Genomic DNA, 18,683 nt, shown 5'->3' with positions numbered 1-18,683 from the left:
ACCTAGTCTGCCATTAGGAATAGTTCTGAAACAGGAATTACTTTATGTGCCAGCATGAATCTGACACATGTAATTGAAAATCAAATATATAGTGTGTTTTGGAACATGTACGACATTCAACAAATACATGCCTCAAAGGTCAGCAAGGCGGCCTTTGTGTGGAGCCACAGAAAATGGGGGAAGATACTAAATGAATATTTTGCATCAGTATTTACTGTGGAAAAGGATATGGAAGATATAGACTGTCGGGAAATAGATAGTGACATCTTGTAATATGTCCAGATTACAGAAGAGGAAGCGCTTGATGTCTTGAAACGGTTAAAGGTGGATAAATCCCCAGGACCTGATCAGGTGTACCCGAGAACTCTGTGGAAAGCCAAAGAAGTGATTACTAGGCCTCTTGCTGAGATATTTGTATCATCAATAGTCACAGGTGAGGTGCCGGAAGACTGGAGGTTGGCTAACGTGGTGCCACTGTTTAAGAAGGGCAGTAAAGACAAGTCAGGGAACTAAAGACCGGAGAGCCTGACCTCAGTGGTGGGAAAGTTGTTGGAGGGAATCCTGAGGGACAGGATGTACATGTATTTGGAAAGGCAAGGACTGATTGTGTGTGTGGGAAATCATGTCTCAGAAACTTGATTGAGTTTTTTGAAGAAGTAACAAAGAGGATTGATGTGGGTAGAGCGGTAGATGTGATCTGTATTGACTTCAGGAAGGCATTTGACAAGATTCCCCATGGGATACTGATTAGCAAGGTTGGATCTCATGGAATAAAGGGAGAACTAGCCATTTGGATACAGAACTGGATCAAAGGTAGAAGACAGAGAATGGTGGTGGAGGGTTGTTTTTCAGACTGGAGGCCTGTGACCAGTGGAGTGCCATAAGGATTGGGGCTGGGTCCTCTACTTCTTGTCATTTACATAAATGATTTGGATGCGAGCATAAGAGATACAGTTAGTAAGTTTGCAGATGACACCAAAATTGGAGGTGTAGTGGACAGCAAAGAGGGTTACCTCAGATTACAACAGGATCTGGACCAGGTAGGCCAATGGGCTGAGAAGAGGTAGATGGAGTTTAATTCAGACAAATGCGAGGTGCTGCATTTTGGGAAAGCAAATCTTAGTAGAACTTATACACTTAATGGTAAGGTCCTAGGAAGAGTTGCTGAACAAAGAGACCTTGGAGTGCAGGTTCATAGCTCCTTGAAAGTGGAGTCGCAGGTAGTTAGGATAGTGAGGAAGGCATTTGGTATGCTTTCCTTTATTGGTCAGAGTATTAAGTACAGGAGTTGTGAGGTCATGTTGCAGCTGTACAGGACATTGGTTAGGCCACTGTTGGAATATTGCACGCAATTCTGGTCTTCTTCCTATCGGAAAGATGTTGTGAAACTTGAAAGGGTTCAGAAAAAATTTCAGGATGCTGCCAGGGTTGGAGGAATTGAGCTACAGGGAGAGGCTGAACAGGCTGAGGCTGTTTTCCCCAGAGCATTGGAGGCTGAGGGGTGACCTTATAGAGACTTAAAAAATTATGAGGGGCATGGATAGGATAAATAGATCAAAGTTCAAGGTTTGGGAGAAGATTTGTAGCTCGGGTGCTCGCTGTTGTGGTTCTGTTCGCCGAGCTGGGAATTGATGTTGCAGGCATTCGTCCCCTGTCTAGGTGACATCCTCAGTGCATGGGAGCCTCCTGTGAAGCGCTTCTGTGATGTTTCCTCCGGCATTTATAGTGATTTGTATCTGCCGCTTCCGGTTGTCAGTTCCAGCTATCCGCTGCAGTGGCCGGTATATTGGGTCCAGGTCGATATGCTTATTGAATGAATCTGTGGAGGAGTGCCATGCCTCTGGGAATTCCCTGGGTGTTCTCTGTTTGGCTTGTCCTACAATAGTAGTGTTGTCCCAGTCGAACTCATGTTGCTTGTCATCGGAGTGTGTAGCTAAAGGATAGCTGGTCATGTCGTTTTGTGGCTAGTTGGTGTTCATGGATGCGGACCATTAGCTGTCTTCCAGTTTATCCCATGTAGTGTTTTGTGCAGTCCTTGCATGGGATTTTGTACACTACATGGGTTTTGCTCATGCTGGGTATCGGGTCCTTCATCCTGGTGAGTTGTTGTCTGAGAGTGGCTGTTGGTTTGTGTGCTGTTATGACTCCTAGTGGTCGCTGTAGTCTGGTTGTCAGTTCAGAAATGTTTTTGATGTATGGTAGTGTGGCTAGTCCTTTGGGTTGTGGCATATCCTCATTCCGTTGTCTTTCCCTTAGGCATCTGTTGATGAAATTGCGGGGGTATCCGTTTTTGGTGAATACATTATATAGGTGTTCTTCTTCCTCTTTTTGCAGTTCTGGTGTACTGCTGTGTGTTGTGGCCAATTTGAACAGTGTCTTGATGCAACTTCTTTTGTGTGTGTGTGTTGGGGTGGTTGCTTCCGTAGTTTAGGACTTGGTCTGTGTTTGTGGCTTTCCTGTATACCTTTGTGATGAGTAGTTTGAGTATGCAGTCTTTGTTGATAGGTTCCCCATCTTATTGTCTGTTCTGTATGTCCAGCAGATTGGCTATTGTTTCTCTGGCTAGGGTTTTGTCGATAGAGGTGAGCAGTGCCGTTACATCGAATGAGACCATAGTTTCTTCCTTGTCTATGTGTATATTTCTGATGATGTCCAAGAATTCCTGTGTTGACTGTATAGAGTATCTGGATCCGCTGATCAGGTGTTTCAGTTTCTGCTGTAGTTCTTTAGCCAGTTTGTGTGATGGGGTCCTGTGGGAAATGGAATTCCTGTGCCAACCGCCTAAGCGCCACACGCCTAAGCACCACATACGAACAACTTCGGTTCCTGCTCGAATGCTGAAAGAATCGAATCTTTCCACCATTGTCAGATACAGACCACGAGTCAACAACCCACAAGCCAGGGACAGAGTCAGACAGAACAGATTCAGGATGATCCAGGTAATGATTACAGACGCACACAACAGACTACACAAATACAGACAAGAAATTGCGTGCCAAAAATCGTTAATTTCGAAAACCACCAATCAGGAATGGACCCGGACCATAGAACAGGCAATCACCATAGTACAGAACAGGACCACACACCGCAAAAAAAAACAACACTAAAAGAAAAAAAATGGCCAAACTAACACACAACAGAGAGGACACCACAACATACTCCTGGATTAGAGACCTCTCCCACAGACACGGAAAGAACAATACTGGCCAAGGGATTCAACTACAACCACAGGGACGCTTAAACAGCAGACCTCCTAGCAGCACTAGAATGCACACTCGGAAACAATGGACTGACAGAAGAGACACAACAAACAGTGAGACAAAGTATCGTACCCCTGATAACAAGGAAAAGACAAACACATAACCTCAACACCAAGGAGAGGGAAGCTCTAAAAACACTAAGAAATAATAAGAACATAATTATATTACCAGCAGACAAAAGGCAGAATGACGGTCATCCTGGACAAAGCAGAGTACATCCAAAAAGCACAACAACTACTTGCAGATCCCAACACCTACCAAAAGAGGGAGTTTGACCCCATCCCACAGCTCACCAATAGGATAAACAACACACTGAGGAACCTACAAAAAAAACTGACAGATAACCAGGTTTGACCTACAGAGAATGAAACCTGAAAGCAACAACACCCCCAGATTCTATGGATTACCTAAAGTGCACAAACCAAACATCCCACTCAGACCCATAGTATCACTACCAAGGACACCATCACACAAACTGGCTAAAGAACTACAGCAGAAACGGAAACACCTGATCAGCGGATTCAGACACTCTATACAGTCAACACAGGAATTCTTGGACATCATCAGAAATACACACATAAACAAGGAAGAAACTATGGTCTCATTCGATGTAATGGCACTGTTCACCTCTATCGACAAAATCCTAGCCAGAGAAACAATAGGCAACCTGCTGGACATACAGAACAGACAACAAGATGGGGAACCTATCAACAAAGACTGCATACTCAAACTACTGGACCTGTGCCTCACAACACACTTCACATTCAACAACCAAATATATGAACAAATCAACGGCACACCCATGGTCTCACCCATCTCTGGACTCATAGAAGAAGCGGTAATGCAAAGGTTAGAACAAACAGTCTTACCGCAAATTCAATCCAAACTCTGGGTCAGATATGTGGATGACACCTTTGTAATCATTAAAAACACAGATATAGAGAACACACACCGGATCATCAACGCCACACTCACAGGAATCCGATTCACGAGAGAGAGGAAGAAAAAGGACAACCAACTCCCACTCCTAGACATGATGGTGCAGAGAACACCGAACAGAGAATTCACCACAAAGGTATACAGGAAAGCCACACTCACATACCAAGTCCCAAACTATGAAAGCAAAAAAGACACTGTTCAAAAGGGCCACAACACAATGCAGTACACCAGAACTGCAAAAAGAGGAAGAAAAAACCCCCCAAACAATGTATTCACCAAAAACGGATACCCCCGCAATTTCATCAACAGATGCCTAAGGGAAAGACAACGGAATGAGGACATGCCACAATCTAAAGGACTAGCCACACTACCATACATCAAAAACATTTCTGAACTGACAGCCAGACTACTGTGACCACTAGGACTCATAACAGCATACAAACCAACAGCCACTCTCAGACAACAACTCACCAGGACAAAGGACCCGATACCCAGCATGAGCAAAACCAATGTAGTGTACAAAATTCCATGCAAGGACTGCACAAAACACTACATGGGATAAACTGGAAGACAGCTAACGGTCTGCATCCATGAACACCAACTAGCCACAAAACGACATGACCAGCTATCCTTTAGCCACACATTTAGATGACAAGCAACATGAGTTCGACTGGGACAACACTACTATTGTAGGACAAGCCAAACAGAGAACACCCAGGGAATTCCTAAAGGCATGGCACTCATCCACAAATTCAAATCAATAAGCACATCGACCTGGACCCAATATGTCGGCCACTGCAGCGGACAGGTGGAACTGACAACTGGAAGCGGCAAGTACAGATCACTATAAATGCCGGAGGAAACATCACAGAAGCGCTTCACAGGAGGCTCCCATGCACTGAGGATGTCACCTAGACAGGAGACGAAATGTCTGCAACACAATTTCCCAGCTCAGCGAACAGAACCACAACGAATAGACAAAGTCTTTTCCCTGGGATCGAGGAGTCCAGAACTAGAGGGTATAGGTTTAGGGAGAGAGGGGAAAGATATAAAAAGGGACCTCCTAAGGGGCAACTTTTTCACGCAGTGGGTGGTGCATGTATGGAATGAACTGCCAGAGGATGTAGTGGAGGCTGGTACAATTGCAACATTTAAGAGGCATTGGATGGGTATATGAATAGGAAGGGTTTGGAGGGATATGGGCCGGGTGCTGGCAGATGGGATTAGATTGGGTTGAGATATTTGGTTGGCGTGGACAGGTTGGACCTAAGGGTCTGTTTTCATGCTGTACATCTCTATGATTGTATGACATGCAATTGTAAGCATGTTAGTTTGTTCTCAGGATTTCTACAGCAAATATCCTCTTGTACACTGGAAGAGCCAGGACCAGAAACAAAAACGCAATGAAGAAAAAATAAATAGATTTCCTATCCCCACTTCTGCCATTAACTGCTCTCAAGGCAGCTCCTATTTCTAGTCAAGAGCTGCATAGGCAGATGCCAAAGATCAGGTTACTATTCCATCTGGAGATGGGGAATTCTACTTTAGTTCCTATATGTAGCGTGGTCTGAATACTTCAGCACAATGCAATACATATTTACAATGACTAGTCTACAATCAGTTACTCAGCTTACCTTTTAGCTTCTCGCTTACTGTTGGATCTTTAACAGACAGTGGAATTTTCTTTATCGGTTTTGCCTTCTTCACCGTTTCTGGTATGACTTCACTGATCTGTAGTTTCAACTTCTCATTCTCTTTTTTCTCCTCCTCTTCCTTCTCAGTAAAACTGAATGGTTTCTGTGTGGACATCAGGAATTCTTTCCGCTTCTCTCGTCCTCTTCTTCTCCTTTCGTCATTCTGTTCATTCATTTCTTCATAAAGTTGAAGATAAACATGAGCTGGTACAGGAAGAGCCCGGAATTTCTTCTGGCATTCTGTCACTTCCCGGTCCTGTGTTTCCAATTGCTCCTTTGCTATTTCCAGCAATAGTCTGGATCTGAGAAGTTGAATCTTCTTTTGACTTTCCCGCATCGTCATGTCAAATGGCTGAGGAACTGCAAAGAAATATTTAGTAAGAAAGTACATGCACAACGTGGTGCTACGCAGGTTCTTTACAAGGTGTAGAAACATCCATAAATTTGATGCATTTAATTCCACTGTTCCTAATTACTTACAGCACAAATCAGCCATTTAGCCCAACTGATCCATGAAAGCCACTTGGCTCCATAAGAGCTACAACCCATTTTTTCATTATCTCACTCTATTAACATATCCTTCTATTTCCTTCCCCCTTGTACTTGTCTAGGATTTCCTTAAAAGCAGTGATTTTACCTAGCTCAACCACTCACTGTGGTAACAAATCCATATTCTAACCATTTTAAGTAAAGAAATTGTTCATAGGTGCCCTAAGCTTACACCACCATTCAATAATATTACAGCCAATTTTCTGTATCAACTCCAATTTTCTGCTAACTCCTCATATAGCAAGGTTCCCTCAGCAAACAAACATTTGTCTATCTCAGCTCTGAATATATTCAGTAATGGAGGTTGGGGTCGAGAATTTGAAAGAAAAAAGTGAAAATATTTCTCCTCAGCCCATTTCTAATTATCAACTTCTTATCCTGAGATCCATGTTCTATATTGTCTGGTCAAGGAATATGATCAGTTTACAATCTTTGCATATTTTTCTGGTTCCAAGATAAATATTTTCTAAAGCAGAGTAGTTTTCCACTTTGGATATCAAATGCACTCAGATTAGTTGTAACATAGGTCACATACAAAGTCATTTTTCTTCTTACCTGCCACAACAACCAGCATGCTCAGGAGAATGCCCTGTGAGCTAACGTGAATTATATATTTCATCATATCAACCACCCTTATCTTTCTTTTTAAAAGGTTTGTGTAATTACTGCACTGTCTATCACCCATTATATGGGAGAGATGGGTGTTTTATAATTTTTATCTTTGTTTTAATATTACAAACAAGTCAACTTGGAGAGTTGTTGGAGTGGTCAAATCATTGTTCCTCAATAATTTTCCATTGAAAGCTTCAGAGTTTGTAGTTCTCTTGATTTCATTACTGGATAGATCAACAAAATGCACTCCAGGCTCACCATAGTTTCTTTAGCATTTTCCAAATTTCAAACCTGAACAACTTAGAAAGTCATATGGCACCACCATAATCTAAGAGCTCCCCTTCAAGCCTCAAACCATCCTGACCTGGAACTATAATACTGTTCGTCCACTATCATTGTGTCAAGGATCTGGAATTCCCTTCCAAATAGCTGTACGGACTGCAGCTGATCAAGAGGTTGGCTCACTCCTGCTATCTCATGACCAATAAATGAATAGATAATACATGCATGCCTTGCTAGTGAGGTTAATATCACATAAAATAAAATTAGTTGTGCATTCTCAAACAAAAGTCTTTCACAGAGAAAATTATCTTTACCACTCTTTTTTTGACTGTCTATTGCCACATCTTGCTTGTATATTCCTACAGCTGGCATAGGTTAAAGTAGTATCAGTCATTTAGAAGCTGCAGATCTAGGTAGGATGGAGGTACATAGGTATCTCCGAGTACAAATATATCATTGCAAAGCATTGTGCCACTGGTTATCAAAGCCATTAAATAAATGAGCATAAGACCTTTCTTCTGAAAGAACAGAATTAAAAAGTAGAGAATTTATGATTGATATCAAATCTCATTTACCATAAGACATAGAAACATAATGCAGGCTATTCAGCCCATCAAGTCTGAGATCATGGCTGATCTGATGTTCCTCAACTCCACCTCGCCAGTATTTTCCTCATTAAAAATTGTCTATCTCAGCCTTCAATATACTTAACAACCCAGCCTTTACAGCCCTCGGTGATGAAGAACTGCATAGGTTCATTTCTTTCGGAGAAGAAATTCTGCCTCATCTCGGTCTTTAAGTAATCTCTTATCCTGAGATCATGCCCTCTGGTTCTAGTCTGTTCCATATGGAGAAACAGAGTTTCCACATATTGCTTGTCACACCCCCTCAGAATCTTATACGTTTCAATGAGGTTACTTTACTCAACCTTTACTCATAGTACCATCCCTTAATATCTGGGATTAACATAATGAACCTTCTCTGGACTGCCTCCAATGCCAATACACCTTTCCTGAGAGAAGAGAAGGACTGTTTGAAGTATTCTCAGTGTGGTCCAACTAGTGTCTTGTATTGCTTTAACAAGACTTCTCTATTTCTATAGTTGAAAAATGTGCTGGAAAAACACTGCAGGCCAGGCAGCATCCGAGGAGCAGGAGAATCGACGTTTCTATAGCTCTATTCTATATTTCTCTCTATTTCTCTATACATCTCTATTTCTATAGCTCATTCCCTTTGAAATAAAGGCCAGCATTCCATTTCACAAGTGTCTGAACTTGTATGCTAACTTTTTGTTTTGTGGTTTATGTGCGATTATCCTGAACTCCTTCAGCTTTCAGCAGTCTTTTTCCATTTAAATGATATTCAGTTCCACTATTCTTCCTGCCAAAGTGCATAATCTCACATTTTCCACAGTATATTCCATGAAATTTAGACCAGAAAGTTTAGATTCTAAGCTTAAAGTATTTTGAGCAGTTCTGGTCACCATATTATAAAACATGGCAATTGAGAGGGTGCAGTTAAAATTTACAAGAGTTAAACCAGAAATGTGCTGGTATACATATTAGAAAGGATTAACAGGCTGGGTCTCCTTCTATCTTGAAAACAATGAGAGATAGATGGATGGCCAAATGGAGATGATCAATATTACAAACATTTTGATAGCGTGGATATGGAAATAATTTTCTTTGACCTGAATCTTGCTATTTCAGACAATATAAAACAGTTATTAAGAGACCCAAAAGTGAAACCAAAAAAAGACGATCCAAGAAACGGTAAGCATGTGGAACTCTCAAACGCAGAAAATAGTTGAAGCAAAAAAGTGTAGATGTATTCAATGGCAAGTGAGAGAGGCATTTAAAAGAGAAGGGAATAAATTGAGGGTAGAATGATATTTTTAAAAAAAATTTACTTGTGGGATGTGCACATCACTGGCTAGCCAGTACTTATTGCCTGCCTTTAGTTGCCCTTGAAAGATGAGGTGCTATCTTTTTGAACCACAATGCCCTTGGGAATTCCAGGAGTTTGACTCTGTCACAGTAAAGAAAACATATTTCCAAGTTAGAATGGTAAGCAGCTTGGAGGAGAACTTTCAGGTGGCAGTGTGCTTACACATCTGCTACCCTGGTCTTTTTAGATGGAAAAGGTCTTGGGTTTGGAAGGCACTGTTTAAGGATCTTTGGAGAATTTCTGCAATGCATCTTGCAGACAGTATACACTGTTGCTAGTGAACATTGGTGGTAGGAGAAGTGGATATTTGTGGATATGGTGCCAATAAAGTGGGTTACTTTGTCCTGGATGATTGAGGCAAGTGGGGTGAATTTCATCACATTCCTGACTTGTACCTTGTAGAATGTGGGACAGGTTTTGGGAAGTCAGGAGGGGAGTTACTCACCATAGTATTCCTAGCTTCTGACCTGATCCTGTAGCCACTGTTTATGCGATGAGTCCAGTTGAATTTCTGGTCAATAATTTCAAAGATGTTGATCGTGGGAGATTCAGTGTTAGTAACACCACTGAATGTTGATGCGCAGTGGTTTGATTGTCTCTTACTAGAAATTGACATTGCCTTGCATTTGGGTAATGTGAATGTCACTTGCCACTGGACAGCTCAAGCTTGGATACTAACTAGATCTTACTGCATTTGAATATAGACTGCTTCAGTATCTGAGCAGTCACCATTGGGGCTGCATATTACAGAATCATCTGCAACCATCCGCATTTCTGACTTTATGATGGAGCAAAAGCAATTGATGGAACAGCTGAAGATGTATGGAACAACTGACATGAAGGAACTCCTGCAGAAATGGCCAGGAGCTGAGATCACTGACCTCTAACAACCATGACCATCTTCCTATGTGCCAAGTGTGACTCCAACCAGTGGAGAGTTTGCCCCAATATGCAATAATTCCAGTTTTGCTAGGGTTCCTTGATACCATACTCAGTTGAATACAGCCTTGACGTCAAGGCAAAATTGATGCACAGAAAACCTTCTTCACTAAGAATCCAAAGGGGTTTTTCATCAAATAGGTTAATGGGCTGGAAAATGGCAGATGGAGTTCAATCTGGATAAATGAGAAGTATTGCATTTTGGCTTATATAATTAAATGTAGGGGATAGTGTTGGAGAACAGAGGGATCTAGGGGTGCAGGGTCATAATTCTTTGAAGTTTGCATCACATATAGACAAGATGGTTAAAAAGGCATTTGGCATTGTTGCCTTCATTGCTCAGACCTTTGAGTATAGGAGTTGGGAAGTCGCGTTGAGGTTGTACAGGACGTTGGTGAGGCCTGTTCTGGAATACAATGTCTAATTCTGGTCATCCAATTATAGGAAAGAATTCATCAAACTGAACAGGGTTCAGAAAAGATTCTCCAGGATGTTGCCAACATGGAAGGTTCAAGTTATAAAGAAAGGCTGGAATGGCTGAGACTTTCTTTACTGGAACATAGGTAGTTGAGAGGCAACCTGATAAAAGTTTCTAAAATAATGAGAGGCATAGATAGAGTTAATGGGATGGGAAATTTCAAGACTAGGGGTACATTTTCAAGATGAGAGGAGAGGGATCTATAGAAGACATAAGGCAAATCTTTACAAAGTGATTTGCGTGTGGAATGGGGGAGGCAATGGCCTAGTGCTATTATCACTGGACTGTTGTTAATCCAGAGACCCAGATAATGTTCTCGGGACCTGGGTTCAAATCTGCCCTGGTGGATGGTGGAATTAGAATTCAATAAATATCTGGATTTAAGAATCTAATGATGACCATGAATCCATAATTGATTGTCAGAAAAACCCATCTGGTTTACTAACATCCTTTAGGAAAGGAAACCGACATCCTTAGCATGTTAAGCTTACATGTGATGCCAGACCCACAGCAATGTGGTCGATTCTTAACTGCCTTCTGGTCAATTAGGGATGGGCAATAAATGCTGCTTGGTAAAAACAAGGACTGCAGATGCTGGAAACCAGAGTCTAGATTAGAGGTGCTGGAAAAGCACAGTAGGTCAGGCAGCATCCGAGGAGCAGGAAAATCGACGTTTCGGGAATAGAGGCAGGGAGCCTGCAGGGTGGAGAGATAAATGAGAGGGGGTGGGGGTGGGGAGAAAGTAACAGAGTACAATAGGTGAATGGGAGTGGAATGGAGGTGATAAGTCAGGGAGGAGGGTGGGGAAAGGTAGCAAAGAGTACAATGGGTGAATGGGGTCAGAGAGGAGGGTGGAGTGGATAGGTGGAAAGGAAGATAGGCAGGTAGGACAGGTCATGAAGACAGTGCTGAGCTGGAAGGCTGGAGCTGGGGTGAGGTGGGGGAAGGGGAAATGGGGAAACTGGTGAAACCCACATTGATGCCATGGGGTTGAAGTGTTCCGAGGTGGATGATGAGGCATTCTTCCTCCAGGCATTGGGTGGTGAGGGAACAGCGGTGGAGGAGGAGGGTCTGCATGTCCTTGGCAAAGTGGGAGGGGAGTTGAAATGTTGGGCCACAGGGTGGTGGGGTTGATTGGTGCGGGTGTCTTGGAGATGTTCCCTAAAGCGTCCTGCTAGGAGGCGTCCAGTCTCCCCAATGTAGAGGAGACTGCATCGGAAGCAACGGCTACGATAAATGATATTGGTGGATGTGCAGGTGAAACTTTGATGGATGTGGAAGGCTCCTTTAGGGCCTTGGATGGAGGCAGTGAGGCCCTCATCTTATGAATGAAAAAAGAAATTAACTTACGGAGGAAGTGGTGGACGCCAGTACAAATACAATGTTTTAAAGACACTTGGATAGATAAATGAATAAGAAAGGTTTGGAGGAATATGGGCCAGGAGCAGGCAAGTGCGACTAGTTTAGTTTGGGATTATGTTTGCATGGACGGGTTGGACCGAAAGGTCTGTTTCCATGCTGTATGACTGTCACTCTCACCTTAAACTTTATTTTCCACTATAAGAAAAGTCTGTATTTTTTGAAAAACTCAAGTTTGTGAGACATGATTTCCCAAACACAAAGCCATGCTGAATACCCCTAAGCAGTCCTTGCCTTTCCAAATACATGTATATCCTGTCCTTCAGGAATCCCTCCAAAAAGACTATATTGTTTCCAATGTCTCATTCATTCAGTGACATATGGTGTCAGTTTTGGAATTCAGCTCTTTGTCCATGTTTGAACCAAAGGTGTAATGAGGTCAGGCACTCAGTGGTTCTGGCAGAACCTGATCTGGACAGGAGTAGTTTTTAAGAGGAGAAAAGATAGGATTATGCTCAAATGGAGCATAAACACTAACATGGATTGGATTGCTGAACTACTTGTTCCTGTGCCATTTGTCTGACGTAATCACATATAGGGAGATGGGAAGCTAACTCTTTCCTATCCAGTATTTACAGACAGTTGCTACTTTGATGCTGCCTGACCTGCTGCGCTTTTCCAGCAACACATTTTTCAGCTCTGATCTCCAGCATCTGCAGTTCTCACTTTCTCCTGGTTGCTACAGAATACCCACTCGTACTTACAGTCATAGAGATGTACAGCATGAAAACAGACCCTTCAGTCCAACTCGTCCATGCCGACCAGATATCCCAACCCAATCTAGTCCCAACTGCCAGCACCTGGCCCATATCCCTCCAACCCCTTTCTATTCATATACACATCCAAATGCCTCTTAAATGTTGCAATTGTACCCGCCTCCACCACATCCTTTGCATGAAAAAGTTGCCCCTTAGGTCTCCTTTATATCTTTTCCCTCTCACCCTAAGCCTATGCCCTCTAGTTCTGGACTCCCCCACCCCAGGGAAAAGACTTTGTTCATTTACCCTATCCATGCCCCTCAATTTTGTAAACCTCTATAAAGGTAACCCCTCAGCCTCCAACGCTCCAGGGAAAACAGCCTCAGCCTATTCAGCCTCTGCCTGTATTTGGGGGCCTCAAATCTCTAACTGATTTTGTATTTTCCTTCACTATCACATCTGATTGTGAAGGAAAATGTAACATTTTGAAGGAAACTCCAGTTTAGATATTTTGCTTTTATTAAAACAAAAATTAAGACAGTTATTTTAACTTCTAAGTAGCAATAATTGTCTTTACCAGAGCTATCTGTAATAAGTGCTAAAAGACATTTAGACATAAAATACACTTATATATTTGATATGTGGTTCTATATATTTCTCCTTCTAACAGAAAATTTTGTTTTTATGGAAAGCTTGATTTCTCTGTAATTCAGCATTCCCAAGCTGATGTTGCTTCACTTTGGTCTTATAAGTAGAAGACAGAAAGTTTGCAAAATAATGTGAAAGTGCAACCTTGGAGGCAGGGGTGGAGTGCGGTCAGTGGACATGCACCACAAGTGGGTTAGCTGTCTCAATACTAAGGGAGCATGTTTGAAGGGCACTGCATATTAGTTTTCCTACAAGTAATATTAAAGTTCACCTTATATGTAGCACTTTCATTTTATGAGTATTATATCTCATAATTTAGATAGACCAATGACGACTAATCCATTGGAAAAGGTGTTCTTCTATCCAAAGAAATTGAGATTTACACAGTGGTATTAATACAGTTGGGAAAACCTTCACCTGTAAACTGTGAGGTCCAAGCTGAAGTAACAGACTTGGGTCTGCTGGATTTCTTCGGATCCTTTTTAACATTCAGCTCTGAATCAGTTAAACTTCTGAGTTCATTTGCAGAGCAGGATTTTCTCATCACTGTGTTTCTGACAAAAAAAAATAGTAATAATTCACTGCAAGTTTAAAAAAAGAAACAGTTAGGCTTATTTGATACTGATAGAGTTAGCTCAAAGACAATATATATATCATAATATCATAATATGTGGTTGTGCACACTTCGTATTATATGATTTAAGAAAAAGAACAGAGTCTGTATGAAATCCAAGTCTAAAAATCCTAGGCAGAGTATATAGAAGGACATTTCCAGAAATAGGAGACAATTGTCCAACTGGCAGAAATTTTCGTTTCATTGATTTATCACTAAGCAGTTTTATAATTTACCACAGACATGTTTCAGGTCCAATTTTCCTTGCTTCTTTGACTGAAGGACAGTTATACATAAGGAGATAGTGAGGAAATATAGATAAAACAAACTTGCAAAGTTTATATTCCATTACAGGAAAGACTATATTGTTTCTAATGTCTCAGGGTTAAAACATTCGGTGAAATATGATGTCAATTCAAACAGCAGTCTGTAAACAGTCACTGCAATTCCCACATGCTTTTATATAAGAACTGGTTCATGGCCAGCATTCAGAAGTGCAAACCCACATCCATCCACCCTGGCATAGGGCATAGAACTCCAAAATGCTGCATCAACAAGATCGTATGAGGTCAATTATTAGCAAAAATTATTTTGCTTCACAGATTACTAGTAGTTTTCAAATTGGCTAATCAGGATCATGGATGTTCAACAGCTCCTAAAGTGCGTATCTTTTATTGAGATATTAACTGTATGCATCCCCAATTTTAAATGTTCCGCAGTTTGGCAGCCATATTTTCAGATGGATTGGCCCTAAGTTCTGAAATTCCTTTGAGCTAGCTACTTTTCTTGCCTTCTTTAAGAGGTGCCCTAAAACTCTCATTTTTACTTAGCTAATTGTCCTAGTATGGCCTTCTGCAGCTTGGTGCCAAAATGGGTTTCTATTAATGATGCGGATGTTGAATGCACTGCAATGTTTGGATACATTAAAATTACGTCAAAAATGCAGTTTGCTGTTGAATAACCAAGGTTCAACAAAAGGTGCTAAATTAGTGCATAAGAACTGAGGAACAAAATTACCCCATTAACCAGAGTGGATTTATCTACTTAGATCACACAGACTCACCCAGATGAATGCAGTATACAGTGACTATTCTTCACAGGAACTCGTTGTACATTATTCATGAAAAACTTGTCTAGTTCTTCTGTTGATGCTAAACTTTTCATATTACTTTTATGTTCCGTGTTGCATTTGTTCTTCTGGAGCTCATAGTGCTCGCCCACAATCAGCAGCCTCTGCCTGCATGAGTTTTTTAAGGCCAAAAGGTCTTCATAGTACTGTTTTTCAAACAGTATTTGATCTTGTTCCAAATTCTCCATTTAGTTTGGCTTTATTTGACCAGAGAGATCCAGTTATCAGAATTGCGTTGCTGGAACTTGTTGTGCTCAGACATATCCTACTGAAAGATCATACAACAATTATAATTTTATTGCAATCATTAAGAAGTAATGACTTCAAAAACGTACCATGACTTGAACTTTCTAGGTAACAGTAGATCTTCTAAAGAGGTTCATTTTCAGACACTAACTGACCTTTTGTATGTTACTGGGAATTTCATACTTTTACTCTGGTAGCATTTAACAGAGTTCATACTTTTGGCTTAACAATAAAATGTATAATGTTTGTAGTCTTTAGATTTGTAGTCATCAGTTACTTTGAGAGAGATCCTAAGCAAATTTAACAAACTAATCCAGATCTTCAATTTCCAAGACCTGTAATTAGTAGCATGTAAGCTCCAACTTTATCAGATAGAGTCATAGAGACGTACAGCATGGAAACAGACCCTTCGGTCCAACCCGTCCATGCTGACCAGATATCCCAACGCAATCTAGACCCACCTGCCAGCATCCGGCCCATATCCCTCCAAACCCCTCCTATTCATATACCCATCCAAATGCCTCTTAAATGTTGCAATTATACCAGCCTCCACCACGTCCTCCGGCAGCTCATTCCATACACATACCACCTCTGCATGAAAAGTTTGCCCCTTAGGTCTCTTTTATATCTTTCCCCTCTCACCCTAAACCTATGCCCTCTGGTTCTGGACTCCCCGAGCTCAGGGAAAAAACTTTGCCTATTTATCCTATCCATGCCCCTCAATTTTGTAAACCTCTATAAGGTCACCCCACAGCCTCCGACGCTCTAGGGAAAACAGGTACCCAGCCTGTTCAGCCTCTCCCTCTAGCTCAGATTCTCCAACCCTGGCAATATCCTTGTAAATCTTTTCTGAACCTTTTCAAGTTTCACACAGATACATTTGGTAATTTAGTGGATATATGACTGGACCTCCATATCAGAGGACAGGTGTTTGATTTCCAGTATACAACGTTGTCTGCTCATTAGTCGGCTGGTGCTAGAATAAAATGGCTATAGAAATTGTTGCAAAAATTCAGAGAAATGTTCTACCATTATCTACTTTTTGTCTGGCAAAGATCAAACTTCAGTCCCACACTTCAGGGGGCCAAGTGATGGACAATAATGACCAGTGTCACCCACATCTCAATTACTGAAATCAGAAAAGTATTTTTAAATTAAATCTCTATGTTAAGAAAAAGTCAGTTTTTCTCTCATCAAAACAACATCATAAAGCTACCTGTTTCTATTTGCATTACCTAACCATCATAAAGTGGTTTCTCTCCAAATGTATAGGAGACCACATTGGGGAAACAAAGTCGTAGACTGGGTGATCACTTTGCAGAACACCTACATTTTGCCAAAAAAAAGGACCGAGCTTCCAGTTTCCTGATACTTCAACACACCACTTGTTCCCTCACCAAAATGGCACCTCATTTTCTGCTTGGGAACTCTACAGCCTTTTCAACTCAATACTGAGGTCAACAATTTGAGAGCTTAAAGCACCACTTCCCCTTACCCCAAACTCCCCCACCCACCCACCCACATCAGGACTTATTATCACATGGTCTGCTGTTACACACAACCCATTGTTAGACACTAATAGTCCCCATTAATAGTAATTCATTCTCCTAGGCTGATTGCTATCCACTGCTTTGTTTGTTCAATTGTTCTCTCTCTTCCTAGCTTCTGAGGAAGAATCACTGACCTGAAGCATTAACTTCAATTTCACTCCACAGATGCTGCCAGACCTGCTGAGTTTTTCCAGCAATTTCTGTTTTTGTTTCTGATTTCAAGTATCCATAATTCTTTCAAATTTTACTTTGTATAGCAGTATAGGTTTTACACCTCTTTAATATTTTCCTTGCAAATTTGCCCATTGCATCTTTGTCACTAAGAATAGACTATTTCCATGGCTGCAAAGATGGAATTTGAACTCATGGCTCTGTACTAGTCCAGTAAACAAATTAAATACTCCACCATTCACCATCACATAAATAAATGAATATTAAACAAAATAATGCAGATGTCAGAAACCTGAAGAGTGAAAAATGCTGTAAACACTCAAATGTCAGGCAGATGCTATACAATACAGATTGACAGCCTTTTATCAGAACTTGAATTGAATTTATTGTGGTGTGCCGAGGCACAGTTAAAAGCTTCGTCTTGCGAGCAATACAGCCACATCACATAGTTAAGTAGCATAGATAGTAAATAATATATAAACAACAGCAAAAGCAAAAACACAGGTACAGGAGAATATATTGGGAGATGGAACAAGTTTTAAGCAAGGCGGGGGGGCGGAACTTAGAGAAACAATGAAGGAGCAAAATAACAAAAGGGGGGGGGGGGGGGAAGGGGTGCAGGGTAACAAAAACAAGAGCTAATAAAAAAGGGGAGATCTGCTCTTGTTGAAAAAGGCACTGATAATGCCGAGTACTTTCCACAATAGGAACCTTCCTCCACAGATACTACCCGTTGAGCGTTTTCTCTATTTTTTTCCCATGAGCGATAAGAAGAAACTTCTTCAGCCAGGGAGCTGTGGATGACAGGTCATTGAGTATTTTGAAGACAGAGCTGGTTAGGTTCTCGAGTGTCGAGGGGATCAAGGATTACGGGGAGAATGGAGTCGGGAAACTCATCAGCGATGATTGAATGGCGGAGCAGACTCGATGGGCTGAATGGCCTAATTTCTGCTCCTATGGTCCAAGCAGTTCTGGTCAGGTTTATTCCTCCCCCGCCAGTAACGTGTACACCACCCACTCACGGTTAGGAGTGACACTGACTCGGGCCCATACTGAATAAAGCCACAAGCGAGCCTCTGCAGCGGCACGGTTACCATGGTAACCAGAGTTAGCACAAACCAGCAGGCCTGAGGCCTAGCAGGGGCTGACACAGACAGGCACGGCCAAATTAAAAAAAAAATTCGACAAAATACCTCAGCAGTCGGGTGTCGGTGAGCTCCACCAAGAACCTGGCCGTGTCCCTGTCATATTTAGCTGTGAAATGTCGGGGTGGTTATTGACATTGCTCCGGGGTTAATGGCCCCCAACTTTAAGGCCTCTCCGGCCCTGACAAGGTAAAGAACTATTCAGAAACGACGAACCCGACGGCACCGACATCTTCCAAAAAGAAAGACGCAAGTGAAAGTCATTTTTTGAAGGTTCAGAACAAGCCAAACGCACCCCAGGGGTTCACAGGATCCACTGTCCTGGGTGAATGCGGCGCCTGGACGCGGGCCGGTTGTGCGCTGC

At 41.8% G+C, this 18,683-nt stretch overlaps 1 protein-coding gene across 9 annotated transcripts in view; it reads right to left on the bottom strand.

The window, feature by feature from the left end:
• The window catches only part of fam161b (FAM161 centrosomal protein B), a 35,384-nt gene extending 16,701 nt beyond the window's left edge, over nucleotides 1-18,683 (bottom strand). For 2 of the 9 annotated variants that reach the window (XM_060829407.1, XM_060829413.1), the window contains exons 1-4: nucleotides 18,368-18,669; nucleotides 15,142-15,475; nucleotides 13,883-14,019; nucleotides 5,834-6,253 (exon numbers count right to left, since the gene is read on the bottom strand). In XM_060829407.1, the coding sequence (XP_060685390.1) occupies nucleotides 5,834-6,253; nucleotides 13,883-14,019; nucleotides 15,142-15,395 (811 nt within the window). In that variant the 5' untranslated portion in view covers nucleotides 15,396-15,475; nucleotides 18,368-18,669. Of the gene's footprint in view, nucleotides 1-5,833; nucleotides 6,254-13,882; nucleotides 14,020-14,314; nucleotides 14,398-15,141; nucleotides 15,476-17,137; nucleotides 17,158-17,904; nucleotides 18,173-18,367 lie in introns of those variants that run through there. The other 7 variants (XM_060829409.1, XM_060829410.1, XM_060829408.1 and 4 more) reach the window with 7 other exon arrangements.

Source organism: Hemiscyllium ocellatum, chromosome 8, assembly GCF_020745735.1.
Source record: "Hemiscyllium ocellatum isolate sHemOce1 chromosome 8, sHemOce1.pat.X.cur, whole genome shotgun sequence".
Classification (NCBI taxonomy): domain Eukaryota; kingdom Metazoa; phylum Chordata; class Chondrichthyes; order Orectolobiformes; family Hemiscylliidae; genus Hemiscyllium; species Hemiscyllium ocellatum.
Note: the sequence above shows the minus strand (reverse complement) of the source record. Positions and strands in the feature narration are given on the sequence as shown.